The sequence below is a fragment of the Canis lupus genome, chromosome 26, assembly GCF_011100685.1.
Source record: "Canis lupus familiaris isolate Mischka breed German Shepherd chromosome 26, alternate assembly UU_Cfam_GSD_1.0, whole genome shotgun sequence".
In the NCBI taxonomy this organism is placed as follows: domain Eukaryota; kingdom Metazoa; phylum Chordata; class Mammalia; order Carnivora; family Canidae; genus Canis; species Canis lupus.
Genome location: NC_049247.1, coordinates 16,524,375 through 16,540,472, shown reverse-complemented (window position 1 = coordinate 16,540,472; position 16,098 = coordinate 16,524,375). Strand labels below are relative to the sequence as shown.

General features: G+C 49.5%; 1 protein-coding gene and 1 long non-coding RNA gene across 4 annotated transcripts in view; one reads left to right on the top strand and one right to left on the bottom strand.

Moving 5' to 3' along the window:
* PXN (paxillin) overlaps window positions 1-16,098 on the top strand; it is a 48,448-nt gene that overhangs the window by 12,071 nt on the left and 20,279 nt on the right. For 2 of the 3 annotated variants that reach the window (XM_038575298.1, XM_038575297.1), the window contains exon 1: window positions 8,796-8,940. The exons of the other annotated variant lie outside the window; for it this stretch is intronic. In XM_038575298.1, coding sequence (XP_038431226.1) covers window positions 8,811-8,940 — 130 coding nt within the window. In that variant the 5' untranslated portion in view covers window positions 8,796-8,810. Of the gene's footprint in view, window positions 1-8,795; window positions 8,941-16,098 lie in introns of those variants that run through there. 3 annotated transcript variants of the gene reach the window in all.
* On the bottom strand, window positions 12,782-14,650 carry LOC119866174. Its single transcript, XR_005379266.1, has 3 exons — window positions 14,051-14,650; window positions 13,833-13,940; window positions 12,782-13,614 (listed from the first exon to the last, which is right to left on the bottom strand). It is a non-coding gene; the product is annotated as an uncharacterized LOC119866174 (long non-coding RNA).

The following is a 16,098-nucleotide window of genomic DNA, read 5'->3' as shown; positions in this document are numbered from 1 at the left end:
TTTTGCTGGCCTGAGGCAGTCATGCCGGAAACAAGCTGGGGAAAGAAGAGAAATGTCACCTGGAGGTGGTTGTCACAGCTTCCTGTGGTCACTTGTGGTCATCTGCTTCCAAACATCCTGTTTGCACCCCGAGAGCAGCAGGAACACTGACCTGGAGACAGCTGTTCTCTGCCTGACCTTGTTCAGCGGCATGCGGGCCAGGGTGTCACAGTCCATCTGTCCCTGGGAACCTTTGGTTTGCTGGTCACTGGCTGTTGATGGTGTTGCTGGTAGTAGCTCCTTTTGGCATCTCTGGCTTGGATGTCATCTCTCCTCTGCCCTTCCTCTTCTCCCTTGCTTCTTCTGCCTGTGAGATTTGTCCTCTGAATGTTCTGTTGGGTGTGATGAGTCAACACTCCTCTTTCTGTGGTCCTGGACCCATCCAATCTTCCTTAGATGCCTCCCTACGCTTCCAGAGCTGGAAGAAGTCTTAGGATAATCCACTCTGGGTACACGTGTGTGTGGGGGTCTCCAGCCCATCATCTTCCTCAACCAGGGTGACTCACTTTTTTTTAGCAGTTTATGTATTGGACTTTTATCCAAGAATGCAATTACATAAGGAGTTTTGTGGCTTTTTAAGACATTGAAAATAACAGTGTGAAAACATTTGAAAATCACTTACAAGATTCAATCCATGTGTGTTATAGATGGACAAACTGAGGCCACTGAGGAGAAAGTACTTGCCCACAACACTTAGTAGGAGAGCAGAACTGTGCTTTTTTTCTCATTCTTCCCCTTTTTGGGAGATATGTGGGGGTCCTGGTTTTCTTCATTACTACACACCTGCCACAGTGTAGCCTCAAGCTTGCTTTTCTCAAGGGACCTTTCTCTCTCTCTCTTTTTTAAATTTTATTTATTTATTCATGAGAGACACAGAGAGAGAGAGAGAGGCAGAGACACAGGCAGAGGGAGAAGCAGGCTCCATGCAGGGAGCCCGACGTGGGACTCGATTCCAGGACTCCAGGATCACGCCCCGAGCCAAAGGCACCCACCTGCTGAGCCACCCAGGCGTCCTCAAGGGACCTTTCTCATGTCATTTTTTTTTAAAGATTTTATTTATTTATTCATGAAAGACACAGAGGAGAGAGAGACAGAGACACAGGCAGAGGGAGAAGCAGGCTCCATGCAGGGAGCCCGACGTGGGACTCAATCCTGGGTCTCCAGGATCACGCCCTGGGCGGAAGGCGGTGCGCTATACTGCTGAGCCTCCCAGGCTGCCCTCTCATGTCATTTTGTATCTGTAGTGTTACTTACTTTTGTAAAAAGTTGTTTTTGTTTTGTTTAGTTTTTTAAAGATTTTATTTATCTATTCATGAGAGACACACAGAGAGAGGCAGAGACGTATCCAGAGGGAGACACAGGCTCCTTGTGGGGAGCCAGATGTGGGACTGATCCCAGGATCCGCATCACGACCTGAGCCAAAGGCAGATGCTCAACCACTGAGCCACCCAAGTGTCCCTGTAAAAAGTTTTTATGTCAAAGAAAAAGATACATGCTTATTACAAAAAATTTAAAAAGGTACAAAACAGAAAGTCCTTTGACCTTTTCCCACCAGGGATAACTAGTAACTATTGTTAATAGTTCGGTGTCTATCTTTCCCAACCATTTTCTGTACATTTGTAATTATGTAAGCACTCGTATGATATACATACCCTTCACTGTGTTTTTTTTTTAACTAAGGTGAAATTCATATGTGATTAACCATTTTACTTTATTTTTAATTAAATATTAAAAAATTTTTATTTAGAGAGAGAGAGCACAAACAAGGGGCAGGGCAGAGGCAGAGGGAGAAGCAGCTCCTTGCTGAGTGCGGAGCCTGACTCAACTAGGGGCTCAATCCCAGGACCCTGAGATCATGACCTGAGCCAAAATCAAGAGAGTCACACTTAACCGACTGAAGCACCCAAGTGCCCTCACAATTAACCATTTTAAAGTGTACAATTAATTCAGTGGCATTTAGTGCATTTACAGTTTGTGTAAATATTACCTCTATCTAGTTCCAGAACTCTTTATCGTTTTCTTTTCTCTTTTCTTTTTTTTTTTTTAATTTTTATTTATTTATGATAATCACAGAGAGAGAAAGAGAGAGAGGCAGAGACATAGGCAGAGGGAGAAGCAGGCTCCATGCACCGGAAGCCCGATGTGGGATTCTATCCCGGGTCTCCAGGATCATGCCCTGGGCCAAAGGCAGGCGCCAAACCGCTGCACCACCCAGGGATCCCCTTTTCTCTTTTCTTTCTCCTTCTCTTTTTCTTTCTTTCTTTCTGTCTCTCTGTGTTTCTTTCTTGTAGGCTTCATGCCCAGTGTGGAGGCTTGAACTCACGACCCTGAGATTAAGACCTGAGATCAAGAGTTGGATGCCCAATTGACTGATTCACCCAGGTCCCCTAGAACAATTTTCATCAACTGCAGAGGAGTCCCCATACCCATTCAGCAGTCTTTCCCCCTTATCACCTCCCCCAGCCTCTGGCAAGCACTACTCTACTTTCTGTCTCTATGGATTTGCCTGTTCTGGATCTGTCTTTTTCTTTCTTTCTTTCTTTCTTTCTTTCTTTCTTTCTTTCTTTCTTTCTTTCTTTCTTTCTTTCTTTCTTCATTCATTCATTCATTCATTCATTCATTCATTCATTCTTTTTTTCTTTTAAATATTTTATTTATTTATTCACAAGAGACACAGAGAGAGAGAGAGGCAGAGACATAGGCAGAAGGAAAAGTGGGCTCCCCATAAGGAGTCCGTTGTGGAACTCGATCCTGGACCCTTGGATCACGCCCTGAGCCAAAGGCAGACACTCAACTGCTGAGCCATCCAGGCACTCCTGGATGTTTCATATAAGTGGAATCTTAGGGTATGTGGCCTTTAGTAATTGGCTTCTTTCATTCAGCATGCTGATTTTGAGGTTCATCCACATTGTAGCATGAATCAATACTTCGTTCCTTTTTGTGGCTGAATAATATTACATTGTATGGATATATGCAACATTTTGTTTATTCATTTGTCCATAGGTAGACATTTGGGTGATTTCTGCATTTGGCTATGCTGCTCTGACCATTTGTGTTCGTGTTCAAGTTTTTTTTTTTTTAATTTTTATTTATTTATGATAGTCACAGAGACAGAGAGAAAGAGGCAGAGACACAGGCAGAGGGAGAAGCAGGCTCCATGCACCGGGAGCCTGATGTGGGACTCGATCCCGGGTCTCCAGGATCGCGCCCTGGGCCAAAGGCAGGCGCCAAACCGCTGCGCCACCCAGGGATCCCCCATGTTCAAGTTTTTATTTGCATACCTGTTTTCAGTTCTTTTTGGTTTACATCTCTTCACTGCTTTTAAAGTTTATTTTTCTATATTGTTGTAAATGCCCAATAAAAGGACTAATCATATTCATATTACCTTTTTGAGGGGGAAGAGGCAGAGGGAGGGGGAGAGAGAATCTTTTTTTTTTTTTTTTAGAGAGACTGAGAGTGTGTGGTGGGTAGCGGAGCCGGGGGTGTGTGTGGTCAGAGGGAGAGAGAGAATCTTAAGCAGGCTCCACACCCAGGGCAGAAACCCATCTGGCTTGATCTTACGACCTCTGAGATCATGACCTGAGTGGAAATCAAGAGTCAAACTCTTAACTCACTGAACCACCCAGGCACCCCATGTTACTTTTAATATTTAACTGTGTTTTTGGTTAAGTGTCTGCCTTTAGCTCAGGTCATGATCTCAGGGTCCTGGGATCAAGCCTCAAGTTGGGCTTCTCTGCTCAGTGGGGGTGTCTGTTTCTCCCTCTCGCTCTGCCCTTCCCCCCTATTCTTGTGTTCTCTTGCTTACTCTCTCAAATAAATAAATCTTCAAAAAATATGTTTTTACTGATTATCAATGTCCTACATATTCATTGTGGAAAATTTGAAAACTACAAGGGTGCCTGGCTGGTTCAGTGGGTATAGCTTGTGACCCTTGATCTCAGGGTTGTGAGTTTGAGCCCTACCTTGGGTGGGGAGCCTACTTAAAAAAAAAGCTGCAGAAATGCACAAAGAAGGAAATGATGAAAACTCACAGAAATAATCAGAGAGGGGCAGCCCCAGTGGCTCAGCGGCTCAGCGGCTTAGCACCACCTTCAGCCCAGGGTGTGATCCTGGAGACCCGGGATCGAGTCCCACGTCAGGCTCCCTGCATGGAGCCTGCTTCTCCCTCTGCTTGTGTCTCTGCCTCTGTGTGTGTGTGAGTGTGTGTGCCTCTCGTGAATAAATAAATAAAATCTTAAAAAAAAATAATCAGAACCACAATATTTTAGTGCATTTCTGTAAAATCTTCTCAGTGCATTTATACTTACATAATGGAATAATTTCCACCATTACCATGTTTACCCTGTGCTAGACATTGCTCTAAGTGCCTTACTTACATTATTTTCCCTATAGGGGCTTGAACTCACAACTTCAAGATCAAGAGTCAGATAGATGCTCTATCTATTGAGCCAGCCAGGTGCCCCTATACCATCTGTTCTTTAATCTTCTTTTCCTGCCTTCTTTTGGATTCATGGAGTATTTTTTTTTAGGATTCCATCGACTCTGTACTATTGGCTTATTTAGCCATACTTCTTTGGTTTATCTTTTTAAGTGGTTGCTATATGGTTTACACGTATCACTCATCACAGTCTGCTGTCAGGTCATGTTATACCATTTCACACATAACGTAAGACTGGCAACAATATATTTCCATTTTCTCTTCCTGTCTTTTGTGTTACTGTAGTCCTAAATTTTATTTCTACACATATTATAAAACTCATGCTATGTTGATAGGCAAATTTACTCTTTCTAGTACACTCTCTTCCTTGGTAAAAAGGGCCTTTTATTTTTTTATTATTATTATTTTTAAAGATTTTATTTATTCATGAGAGACACAGAGAGAGCAGAGACACAGGCAGAGGGAGAAGCAGTCTCCCTGCAGGGAGCCCGATGTGGGACTCAATCCCAGGTCTCCAGGATCATGCCCTGGGCCAAAGGCAGGCGCCCAACCCCTGAGCCACCCAGGTGTCCCAAAAAGGGCCTTTTAAAATCAAAAGAAATTAACAAGAATGTTTGCAAAACAGTGTTTCCCCACTTCCTTTCCCTTTTCAAAAAACTTTGTCGTTCTCTAGCTAGCTTTCCCTGCCCATGGAACTTCCCTCAGCATCAGTATCTCTTATGTGTGCTTTTGTGGTTCGGCTCCTCTGTGGCTCTGCCATGATAATCGATGCTCTCTGCCACTCCAGGCTGCAGAGCCCATGGCTGGTGTTGCTAACACGTTCCAGTGGCACACAGTTCAGAAAATCCTCACACTCCAGCTTCCATCTCCTGCCTCTCCTGCCTCTCCTGCTTCCCCTACCCCCACAGGGAGAGGTGTGATAAGATGAGATCTGCTGGGCTCTAGGGCTGCCATTCTCCCTGTTCTTTCTTGCCCTGTCGCTTGCTACTGCCCGCCCATCATCCTCTTCCTCCAACACCAAGTGAAAGTGCTTCCCAGTCCCAGGTCTCGACTCTGCCTGGGTTATGCAGACGCCCTCCAGGTGCTGGCCTCCTGGGAGCCGGCCCGCCTCGCCCACCTCACTGACTCGCCCTCACCCATCCACAGAGGAAGCTAGACAAGGCCACACAGGGAGTTTAAACCTTAAGTACCCACAAAGGGTTGCTGTGCTCTGGCCACAAAGTCTTGTGGAGTGTTCCTTTTTTAATTTTTTTTTTTTGAAGGGTGGAAGTGGTGCTATTCGGCAAGGTGGTGGTGACTAGATCACTGTAGAGGGAAATGTCCTGGGTTAGAGGACTAGAGGGGCCTGGGCCCTGTGTGCATGTGTTGCTCACCCTTCCCGTGCTTTGCATGTAGTGAGTGCTCATGGAGGGCCTGGAAGCAGCACAGACTGAGGTGGTGAGGTAGATCTCTGCTCCAAATGGGCTTGGCAGGGTCATTCCTTCATTTAGCACTTGTCCCTGGAGCTCCAAGTGTTCTAGGCTCTGCTTAATGTGGGGAGGTGAAGATGGATAAAGACACACTTCCTGTCCTCACCAAGCTCTCACAGGCTGGTGGGACACAGACACTTAGGCAGACTGGTTCTTACCAGTTGGATACATGCTCTTGTAGTGGAAGTGCGTGCTGCTTTGGAACTCAAAGGAGGGGGGGCTTGAACCCTGTGCAGGGAATCTGATCAGGGAGGGCTTCCTGGAAGAAATGGTATCCTAAGCTGACTCTTCATTGTGTGTTTATTTTAATTGGAATGTTGACATTTGGGATCCCTGGTGGCTCAGTGGTTTGGTGCCTGGCTTCGGCCCAGGGCCTGATCCTGCAGTCCCGGGATCGAGTCCCACATCGGGCAACCTGCGTGGAGCCTGCTTCTCCCTCTGCCTGTGTCTCTGCCTCTCTCTCTCTCTCTCTGTCTCTCATAAATAAATAAATATCTTCAAAAAAAAAAAAAAAAAAAAGGAATGTTGACATTTATATGAGCCCCAAACCTTCATCCTTTAATACTATTCCGTAAAAAGATTTGGGAATTTCTTACAGAAGAGGCCCCCATCATAAAAACTACACATACCTTTTTTTTTTTTTTTTTTTTTTAAGGTAGGCAAAGCAAAGTCTTTATCTTCATGCTGTAGAAGAGGAAACTGAATTGTGATGAGTATCAGGGATATGAAAGGATTTATCCTAGTAAAGAAAATAGAGGGTCGTCTAGGCACAGAAACAACACATGTGGAGGGCAGGAGGGAGGAGGCTTTTATGCACGTGCGCTAAATTTGTTGGCTGTGATTTCACATCCTGTGCCCTTTTAGTTGATCTTACAAACTAATAAGACAGCCTGAGCTGCAAGGCCCAGGACAGTCACCAGCCTTTGCTTCCTCAGTGGAATGATCTTTTGGGGTGGCCTTGGTATGACAGCTGATATAGGGCCATCTCTGGGGCTTCTTTTATCCTCTGGTCAGATGTTGAGCTCTGTGTGTGTGTGTGTGTAAACTGCCTAGGCTTAGCTGGGGTGGGGTTCTGGGCCAGTTCGGAAGGGCATTTCTCTGAGAGTTTGGGGCCTGAGATTTCATCCTGGGCTCACTGGCCCCAGTGGTGAGTCCATGTGGCAGGAAGGACCTGGTTCCTGTGATAACACGCTTGGCCTGGTCCCTCTTCCGGACGGGGGCTGTTGGGGGATGGAGATACCTTTGTATTTGGATTTCAGGACAGGCTTCACCAAAAGACTTGGCCAAGAAAGGGAGCCCCTAGTATTACCAGACACTCTGAGGACCCCCAGAACAGACTGCCTGTAGTTTACAGCTCCTGCCAGGCCCTGCTGGGAGAACTATTGGTTTTCAAAGGAAGAGCAAACTAAATGGCATTACTGATCATTTCCCAAATAGCTACCTTCTGGGCCCCTAAGAGATTCATAGGTGATGTGGCCAAGGGAAAAGAAAGTCCCTCAGGCCTGGCTCCATGGCCCCGTGTCCTGCTTGTCCTCAATTGCTGACCCTTCCATGCTCCTTCTTGCCCTCACGCTGCTCCTTCTCCCATCCTACAATCTCATCTGTTGGATGTTCCGTACTCCCACAGGAAACAAATGTGGGATGCCTCTGTTCCTCCCTATTTCTCCATAGCCACTCAATTACTAGGTCTCGTTGCTTTTACCTAGTTATATCTAGAGCATTCCGCCAGTTGAGCCCCCCCTTCTCGTGCACACACTGCCTGAGTGATCTAAAACACAAGCCTGGTCCTGCCTTCCCTATCCCCTGCCAACAGTCTTGGATGGCTTGCGCTTCTAAGTCCAGACTCCTTAACAGGCCCTGGGTCCTTGACTCCTCTTCCACCAAGCTGAGACTTGTACTCGGAGCTCCACCTCTGTCTAGCAGGCTCTTTCTTACTTCTACCTCTACTCCTCTGTCTGCCTGGAAAGCCCCTCCTTCCTTCTCCCGCCAGCCCGGATTGTGATGGTCTCCCACTAGTGAGCTCTCCCTGGGGATAGATACTGTACCTTTGTCTCCCCCTTGCCCAGCACGGCACCTGTGCATAGTACCTGTTCATGGATGTGACTTGGGCCACCACTGGTAAAGATGAGGTGGCCCCCAGGGAGAGGAGTGGAAGCACTGGCAGGGGCAGGTGGGACATGTAAGCAGAATTCATCCATTTTCAGGGCTAGCCTTGGATACCCAAATAGGGCTTTCCACGTTTCGTGCCTTCTGACTGGCAGCAGCTTCGCTGGAGAGGAGATTGTGTGCTGCCTGGGTCACTGACCAGTGAGGGTCATTTCGGAAGAAATTCTGGTCACCTGGGATTGAGCTGGAGCTGCAGCTGCTTCAGCCCCAGGCAGTCAGACTTGTCTTCAAAGGACCTGACAGTGAGTTACAGGTGCAGAGTGGCCACTGTCAGCCCTCGGTTCCCACCATGGTTTCACCTTGTGGATTCCCAGCCCCTTTGGACCATGAATATTATGAACCATCTCCCTTGAGTAATGCTGTGGGGGGATGCGCGCAAGATGTTCTGTGTATAATTTTAGGTGGGTGTGCATCCCGTGGAGGGTTATCTGTGGGTGTCAGGTTCATACCTCTGGAGTAAGGTTAAGTTCCTTTGCTGTGGGGGCTCTCTGGCTCTCTCCACCTGGAAGGGGGAACCCCATAGGTGGGGAGGTGAACTAAGTCAGCAGGACAAGGGGGAATGCGGGCCAGGTGCAGGCTGCAGGCAAGTACTTGTCATGCCTGATGCTTGGGGGCCCTCAGAGTAAGTCCAGGGCAGGCTCGTGTCAGTGCTGCTGCAAAGGCTGAGCTCTGGCCGAGTTAGAAGTTAGAGCCCTTAGATGGGCATGTGCAGCAGGGACTACCTCGGCCCATCCCGGGCTTACTCCTCAGAACTTGGAGTGTTGGGAGCAGATGGTACTGTGGGGCTGGAAGGTTGGATTTTGGACCAGATTCCCGGGAGGACCAGCAGTGAGTACCCTTCCTCCTGTTGGCTTTGTACACTGAGCTCCCCATGCCTGAGCATGGGGCACTCCAGATGCTTCCAGTTGGCATGCCTTTGAGCTTGGGGATGTCTTTGAAGCCAGGGAGAGAGATCACAGTTTTGGTTGGGTTCTGCAGAAGCCTGTCAGCTTTTCAGCCAAGATCTCCTTGTTGGGAAAGACCAGAGATGGGTTCTGGTGTATTAACTGGACCTAGAGGGGGCTGTGTGGTGGGGTTGGGCTGCCCGCCTGACCTTTCAGAGCACCTTCTCTACAATTGCTCATGGCTTGTAGTGCTGGCTGCTGTCTCGCACCTGCTCAGGTGGGGCAGTCAGGGATGTTAGCTGTATGGGTGGGATAGCCACTCAGCCCCCATCTGTCATCTGCTGTCACCTGGTGAGGTTGGCATGAAGGATATGTACGGACTGTGTGCTTGTGACTCGCCAGATAGACTTTCTATTCATTATCTGAGTTGTTCCTCCAAATGGCTTGAGGGAGGCTTGGGGATTCCACAGTCCACATGACAGAGGGGCTATTGTTACGCCTCTTCTGAGCTGAGGGAACCGGGCTCAGAGAGGTGCAGTGCTAGCAAGGGGCAGAGCTCGGACTTGAACCAAAGTTGTTGAGCTGCAAACCCACACTGCATTGTGTGGCAAACTCACATAGCTGCTGAGACCAGGTAGGTGCTATGCACAGATGAAGCGGGCCAAAGGAGAAAGCTAGATTTCATTGCTGCAGCTGGTGGTTGCTCTGCAGGGAAGTAGACTGTTATTGCTAGCTTTCGGGCTGCTCCCAGAAAGCTAGTAATCCTGGCTTTCAAGTGACATTTCTCCTTTTCTTTTCTTTTCTTTCTTTTCTTTCCTTTTTTCTTTTCTTTTCTTTTCTTTTCTTCTCTTTCTTTCTTTCCTTTTTTTTTTTTTTAAGATTTTATTTATCCTTTCATGAGAGACACAGAGACAGAGGTGGAGACATAGGCAGAGGGAAAAGCAGGCTCCCTATGGGGAGCCTGATGCAGGACTCAATCTCAGGACCCTGGGATCATGGTCTGAGCTGAAGGCAGATGCCCAACCACTGAGCCACCCAGGTGCCCAATCTCTCCATTTCTTAGGACCACCTCAGATTTCTTAGAAAGCATAATGACGTTCACCGGGGAGTGGGGCACAGGCTTTCAGGCTCGGGCTGATGGCCTTTTGCTATATTCTCTGTTGCCTCCCTCAGCCCCCCTCCCCCTCATCCCGGAAGAAGAATCAGAGTTTATTGTTGAAAGGGATCTTGGAAGATTTATCTGGGCCAACCCTTAGCCATTTATGATGCCTGTTTCACCAGAAAGATAAGGAGGTGTGGAAAGGTGAGGAACAGGGAAATCTACACTCGGGAGCCCTTGCTCATGGGCCAGAGCAGTTTGGACTTGACCTTCTGATTCCTGGGGAGCCTGTTTCTCACTTCTAGAGGCCACTGGCACTTCTGGTTGTCTGCTACTCCATGCTGAGCTGCCCACGGCTCTAAGGGTGGCACAGCCCCAGATCCCTCAGAGGATCTGGACACCAGGGGAGAGTGCTGTGGCTACTCTTTGTGCCTGGGTTCTCAGATTTTTCCCTGTCACGTGGAAACTGGAGCTATTGTTCCTAGTCTGTGAGATTTGACTCCTCTCTCCTACCTCAGCTTGGTTTGGACTAAGGATGTGGAATGGGGCCAGGCACCCTGTTTGCTTGCATACAGCCCCCACCTCGACCAAGGGTCAGTGACCATGGAGGAAGACACTGCAGTTTGGGGCACAACAGAGTGGGGTCTGGGGCAGGTGGAGACTGAGGTTTCCACTTTTGGAAGAGAAACTGATGTGAAAGAGGGCAGTTAGTGGGTGGTATCTGATCAGCTGGCTGACTTGCGTCATGACCACTTCCTCTCTGGATGTAGAGGTAGACAGGAGGAGAAGCAGCAGCTTCAGTGGCAGGCTTGTTCAAATCAGAGGTTGTCAGGTTAACCATGTGGCTCCCTGGTTTTCCAGACAGTTGTTCAGGTGCAGAAGCATAGGATTTCTTGCCCAGTCCATCCTTGGGAATTTGAGACCAGGAGCATCCAGGGCAGCAGTACCCCCTGGTGCACAGCACACTGCCAGGCACGGAGCAGGCGCTGTGAGTGAAGAATGATGGGGTTCAATGCTCCTGAGTCATGCTGGCCTGTCCCCCCCGCCACCCCAGGTGGGCCTCTCCCGTGGCCCCTCAGAGTGAGAAGGCAATCCTTGTCAATATTGTAGAGTCTAGTGTCCAGTGGTGTCAGTGATAGAAATGGTCTTTTCAAGCATCACCCCCCAAATCTTCCCCTCAGAACGTTGTTTCTTTTAGAAGACATTCCCTGTGGTTCAGATCCAACTCCAAGCAAACCTTTGGAACATTCTGTGTATGTACACTGTAGACTTCCTGTGTGATGCTTTTTGGGCACTATGGCTGGGCACTGCTGTTGCCATCTGTCCTGGCTCTGCTGGCTTGGATTCCCAGGGCCTCAGCATGTCTCTTGCAATAAAATCCAAATCAGCACTGAGGAGGATACTTTCCCCTCCCCTGCCTCTATCTCCTGTAACCAGCTGGGCCCAGCAGATGGGGGTGTAGGGAGGCTAGCCATGATTGGTCAAGTTGGAGCATTGGACCCCTCTGTGCTGCATGAGCCCTGGACCACAGATGCTTGGTATCTGCTTGGTCACTGCCTCAGCTCTGGGGTTGGTGGGCTTCTTGCAGGCCGACTGCAGGGTCTTACTTTGGTTCAGTTCTCCCACCCTGTCCTACTCTTCTGCACCTTCGTAGCCCTATGTGTGAGCCCTGCCAGCAGGGCCGACAGCCCAGAGGTCTCCTTGGATGGTCTTTGTTTCTGGGAAGTCTGTCTTTCCCACCTTCTTTTCTTTTGTGGTTTACCAGTGTGACTCTGGTTAGCCCAAGCCCAGAGGACTGTGGCCCGCATCTGCTCCCTTCCTGTCCAGGTTGAGGCTGATTTCCCAATGCGGAGAGTTGGCAAGGATCTGGGCTGTCAGAGAAGTTCGTCTTGCCCTCCTCAGGACAATGGCTGGAGGCATCCTTCCTTCAAAGATTAGTGACACCATCCCACCCAGGCCCACCACCTGCGAGTGTGGGGAGCACTAGAGGGATGAAAATAAGACTTACGGCTCCTGTGGGTGTGATGGGCCCTCCCTAGACCTTCCATCCTCTTACTTAGGAGGTGCCAGCTGTCAGTTGTGGCACTGGCTGCCAAATGGTTTTTGGAGAGCTTTGTCTTGCCCAGAATGAAGCAGGAGGCTTCCAAAATATGTGAGACCAAAGAAGGCTACAGCTAGATGAAATGATGCCTCTAGGGAAGTGAAAGTGTCATTGGGGGTCAACTTGGGAATCCAGGGCAGCTGGCCCTGTCTCTCTCTCTCTCCCACCTGCCCCTTCTTTTCAGAGCTCTTGACCGTCTCACAGTGGTTCCAACTTTTGTTCCACCAGGATGTATCCTACAGGTGACACTTCAGGCACATAAAGATCACATGCTGCCCATCCTTTTTCCCGAGGGCATGCCTGGGGCTCTGTGCCCTTCCCAGCTCTTTCTCTTAAGAAAGCAGTTTAAACCACATGTGGGTGGGACTGACAGTCAGGGAGCAGTCTTAAACCCACTTCAGCTTCTTCTCTTTTTTTAAAGATTTTATTTATTTATTCATGAGAGACACAGAGAGAGAGAGAGAGGGGCAGAGACACAGGCAGAGGGAGAAGCAGGCTCCATGCAGGGAGCCCGATGTGGGACTCAATCCTGGGACTTCCAGGATCACGCCCTGGGCCGAAGGAAGGCGCCAAACCACTGAGCCACCCAGGGATCCCACTTCAGCTTATTTTCTAAAACTAAAAGTAAATCAGTTGCAAGTGTCAGTAGTTTATGAAGGTTAGCCGAGGAGGGCTAGTTGTCCCCCTCCCACCTAAGAGCTAGTGTGAGAACCAGTGTGAGGATGCCTCTCGCCTCTTGACTGGAGCTTGTGTTTCCCTGGTGTGCTAGTGCACTCCACACCCTCTTGCCCCTGGTGGGAGGTGGGAACAGCATTTACAGAGAAAGGAAGCCAGAGCCTGCCACATTTTTGCTGGGAAGAGTAAGTGCCTGGGTGAGACGTGTGGGTATCTATTAAAGGAAGACCTACAGGCACCTGGATGGCTCAGTCGGTTAGGTGTCCAATTCTTGGTTTCAGCTCAGGTTGTGATCTAAGGGTTATGGGATTGGACCCCAAGTGGGGCTCCGCACTTAGTGCAGAGTGCTTGAGATTTACTCCCTCTCCCTTCACCCCTCCCCCCACTTGCTTTCTCTCTCTCTCTCAACTAAAGAAATAAAATCTTAAAAAAAAAAAAAAGAAAGAAAAAAAATCTTGAAGGATCTAGGTTGACTGGGTTGCAGAGTCTAGGCCAGCTGTCTGCCTGTCCCTCAGTTGGCTGTTTAGTGAGTTCAGTGAAGTCCCGAGCATCTGTCTCCTGATGATTCTCATGCTGCCTTTGCCAGTTTCTGGTGGAGGCTGTGGAGCCACTGGTCTGTCTGTCCCCTCAAAATAGTGGCCCAGGCTCTTCCTTGTCATGCAGTAAGAAGGCTGCTTGGCAGCAGGTCAGAGGTCAGTGCTTGGGGCAGCCCCATCCTGCATCATGCCGCTGGGATCTGGCAGCTGTCCATGCGGCACAAGAGGGAAAAACGCTTTAGCCTAGACCGTGGCACTCCGACCTTCTCGGAGTTCTTGGGCTCCGGGGGCCATTACTAGGGGCCCAGCAGGGGCTCAGGACCCTGCTGGAGACTGAGGAGGCGGGGAAGGAGGGGAGAGAGAACAGGAGAGACCAAGAACAAGGGGCCTGGAGGAGGCAGTGGTGGAGCAGCCCCATGGCCAACCTTTCTGGGTTGCAAGAGGTGCTCCGGAGACTGCTTTAGAAGCAGGACGTTGGGGACAGGTGGAACAAGAGATGGTTACAGGAGGTGATTGGTCCTCTCCCTGTGGACCTGTGGAAAGGATAGGATAAGCTCTTGGAGTCAGGCAGAGCTGCCCTTACAGGGACTCCTCTTGCCTATAGAGTACCTCAGTGGACATCTTTGAGCCTCTTTGTCCTTACCTGTAAGATGAGGTTGTGAGGCCAGGCTCCTAGTAGATGCTCAGTAAGGATTACTCCTCTCCCCCCCACCCTGTCTGAGCTTCTTCCTGGCCCTGTGGTCTTCCTTGTCTTTGGGTTCCTTTGTGGCACTCTGCTGGGTTTGGAGCCTCAGTGGCAGGAGCTGAGGCTGCCCTGTCCTGGGCTTGCTCCTCTGGGAGTTCAGAGGCTGACAGCTTCTGTGAAGCTTGGGCAGCTCCTTCTATTGTCACTCTTCCAGGTTCAGAGCCACAGGGCTCTCAGCAGGCAGTAGTGCTGGTGTTGGGCGGGTGTGTGTGTGTGTGTGTGTGTGGGGGTGCTGTGCTGGAGCCCTGCAGCTTCTCTCTTGCCTCTGTCCTTGCTAGGGAGTGAGTCTGAGGCTTCTGGGCTCAGATGATGTACTCTGAGGAGGACTTGGAAGGAACCCCAGGCACGGAGGGGTGAGGTCAGTGGTTTACTCAGCAAGGAGGCCAGAGTTAGGGACGGGCCTGTCATAGCTCCCAAGATTCCTGGCTGCTGTCCCTGGCTCCACCTCCACCCCTCCCACCCTTAAGGGAGATGAAAACCAGTGATGTGGGTTTATCTGAGTGTCCCCTCTGTGTCACAGTGGGAGGGCAGAGGAGGTTCTCCCCAGCCACCACCGTGGCTTTTGCATACTTTGTCATTGCTTCCTTACCATGTGTTCTATGGGTTGTCTGAGTAAGTGCAGCCTGGAATGATCTAGTTAAATCGCCACCCAGGCTGGTGAGTGGTGGACTCAGACCCATCTGCCTTGCTCCTCTGGGGTGGCGGGGGAGTGGGGGAGCATTCTTTCCCTCCTGCCACACTACCCTGGGGGTTGGGATGCTGAGAGCATACAAAGAGCTATGTGACTGTCCCCACACTCCCAATGCCCCTAGAGCAGCCAAATTTGTGGTATGGACAGGGGTGGCTTTATGTGTGGACAGTGGTAGCTTTGTGGTCCTGCTTAAAATTGTTTGCCAAAGTCCCCAAGTGCACGTGCAAAGAGTCTCTTTGAAGCCTCACTTTTTGTCCTACAATTCATTCGCATTTTGTGTTTGGCTCCATAAGGTAGCCTTGCTTGTATTAAAGCAATGATTTAAATTTCTTTCTCCTGGGCAAATGTGATCCTCAGAATGTATTTATCCTGTGCCCCGGGCCTCCATGTGTCCCCTGGGGTTATTTATAGCCCAACAGAAGATTGAGGGGGCATGTTTAGCATTGTGAATATTGGCACACAGCTGGGGAAAGGTAAGAGGGGGTCCACTTTGTCTAGAGGGGCAGGTTGCAGTGAGTGTGCTCCAGGAGGAGATAAAAGCTAGTTTGAGGCCATATTCTAAGTTCAAGACTAGGAAGTGCTAACCCCAAGGTTTCTGATCTTATCCTGCCGGTAGAGAGGGCCATCTGTGGCTGAACATTGTGACTCCTCCTTGCTTGGCACACATCCACTCACTGTAGGAGAGGCTTATGAGGGTATCTGTGCTATGGATCTAGTGAGAGGGAAGGGAGTTCTTGCCCTGGGAACATGGGGTGTGTGGTCTCTTGGGCAAAATAACATACACCAAAAAGGGAGTTCCAAGAAGTTCACACTGCTAGTGTCTGCTGAAAGGATCAGAGTTGGGGAATCGGGGCAGGGGGCTGCAGGCAAAGCTGAGAAGGGGCTGAGTGTGGCTTTGGGTGCTGGTCTAAGCTGTCGATGAAAAGAAAGGAAGCCAGTAATGGGAGAAGCACCTGGGAAGGAAGAATTAACGTGACAGGAAGTGTGGGAGCTGGGGAGGGCCGAAGCTCTTAGGGTTGCTGTCAGAAAACTCGAAAGGCAGGAGGGAGAGAGCTGAATTAGGGAAATGACCCAATTGCCCAAGATCAGGAAACACTGGCCCCTTCTCCAGCCATCTCGAGCTGTGTTTGTTGAGCAGAACTTGATGGGCAAAGAGTTGGGTAACTACTGCTGTCAAATCCACAAACTTGGGAAGAGCGTAGCTCAGACCTGCAATAGGCAAACTTTTGAACTTTCAGTTTGGGTCTCTGTAGGG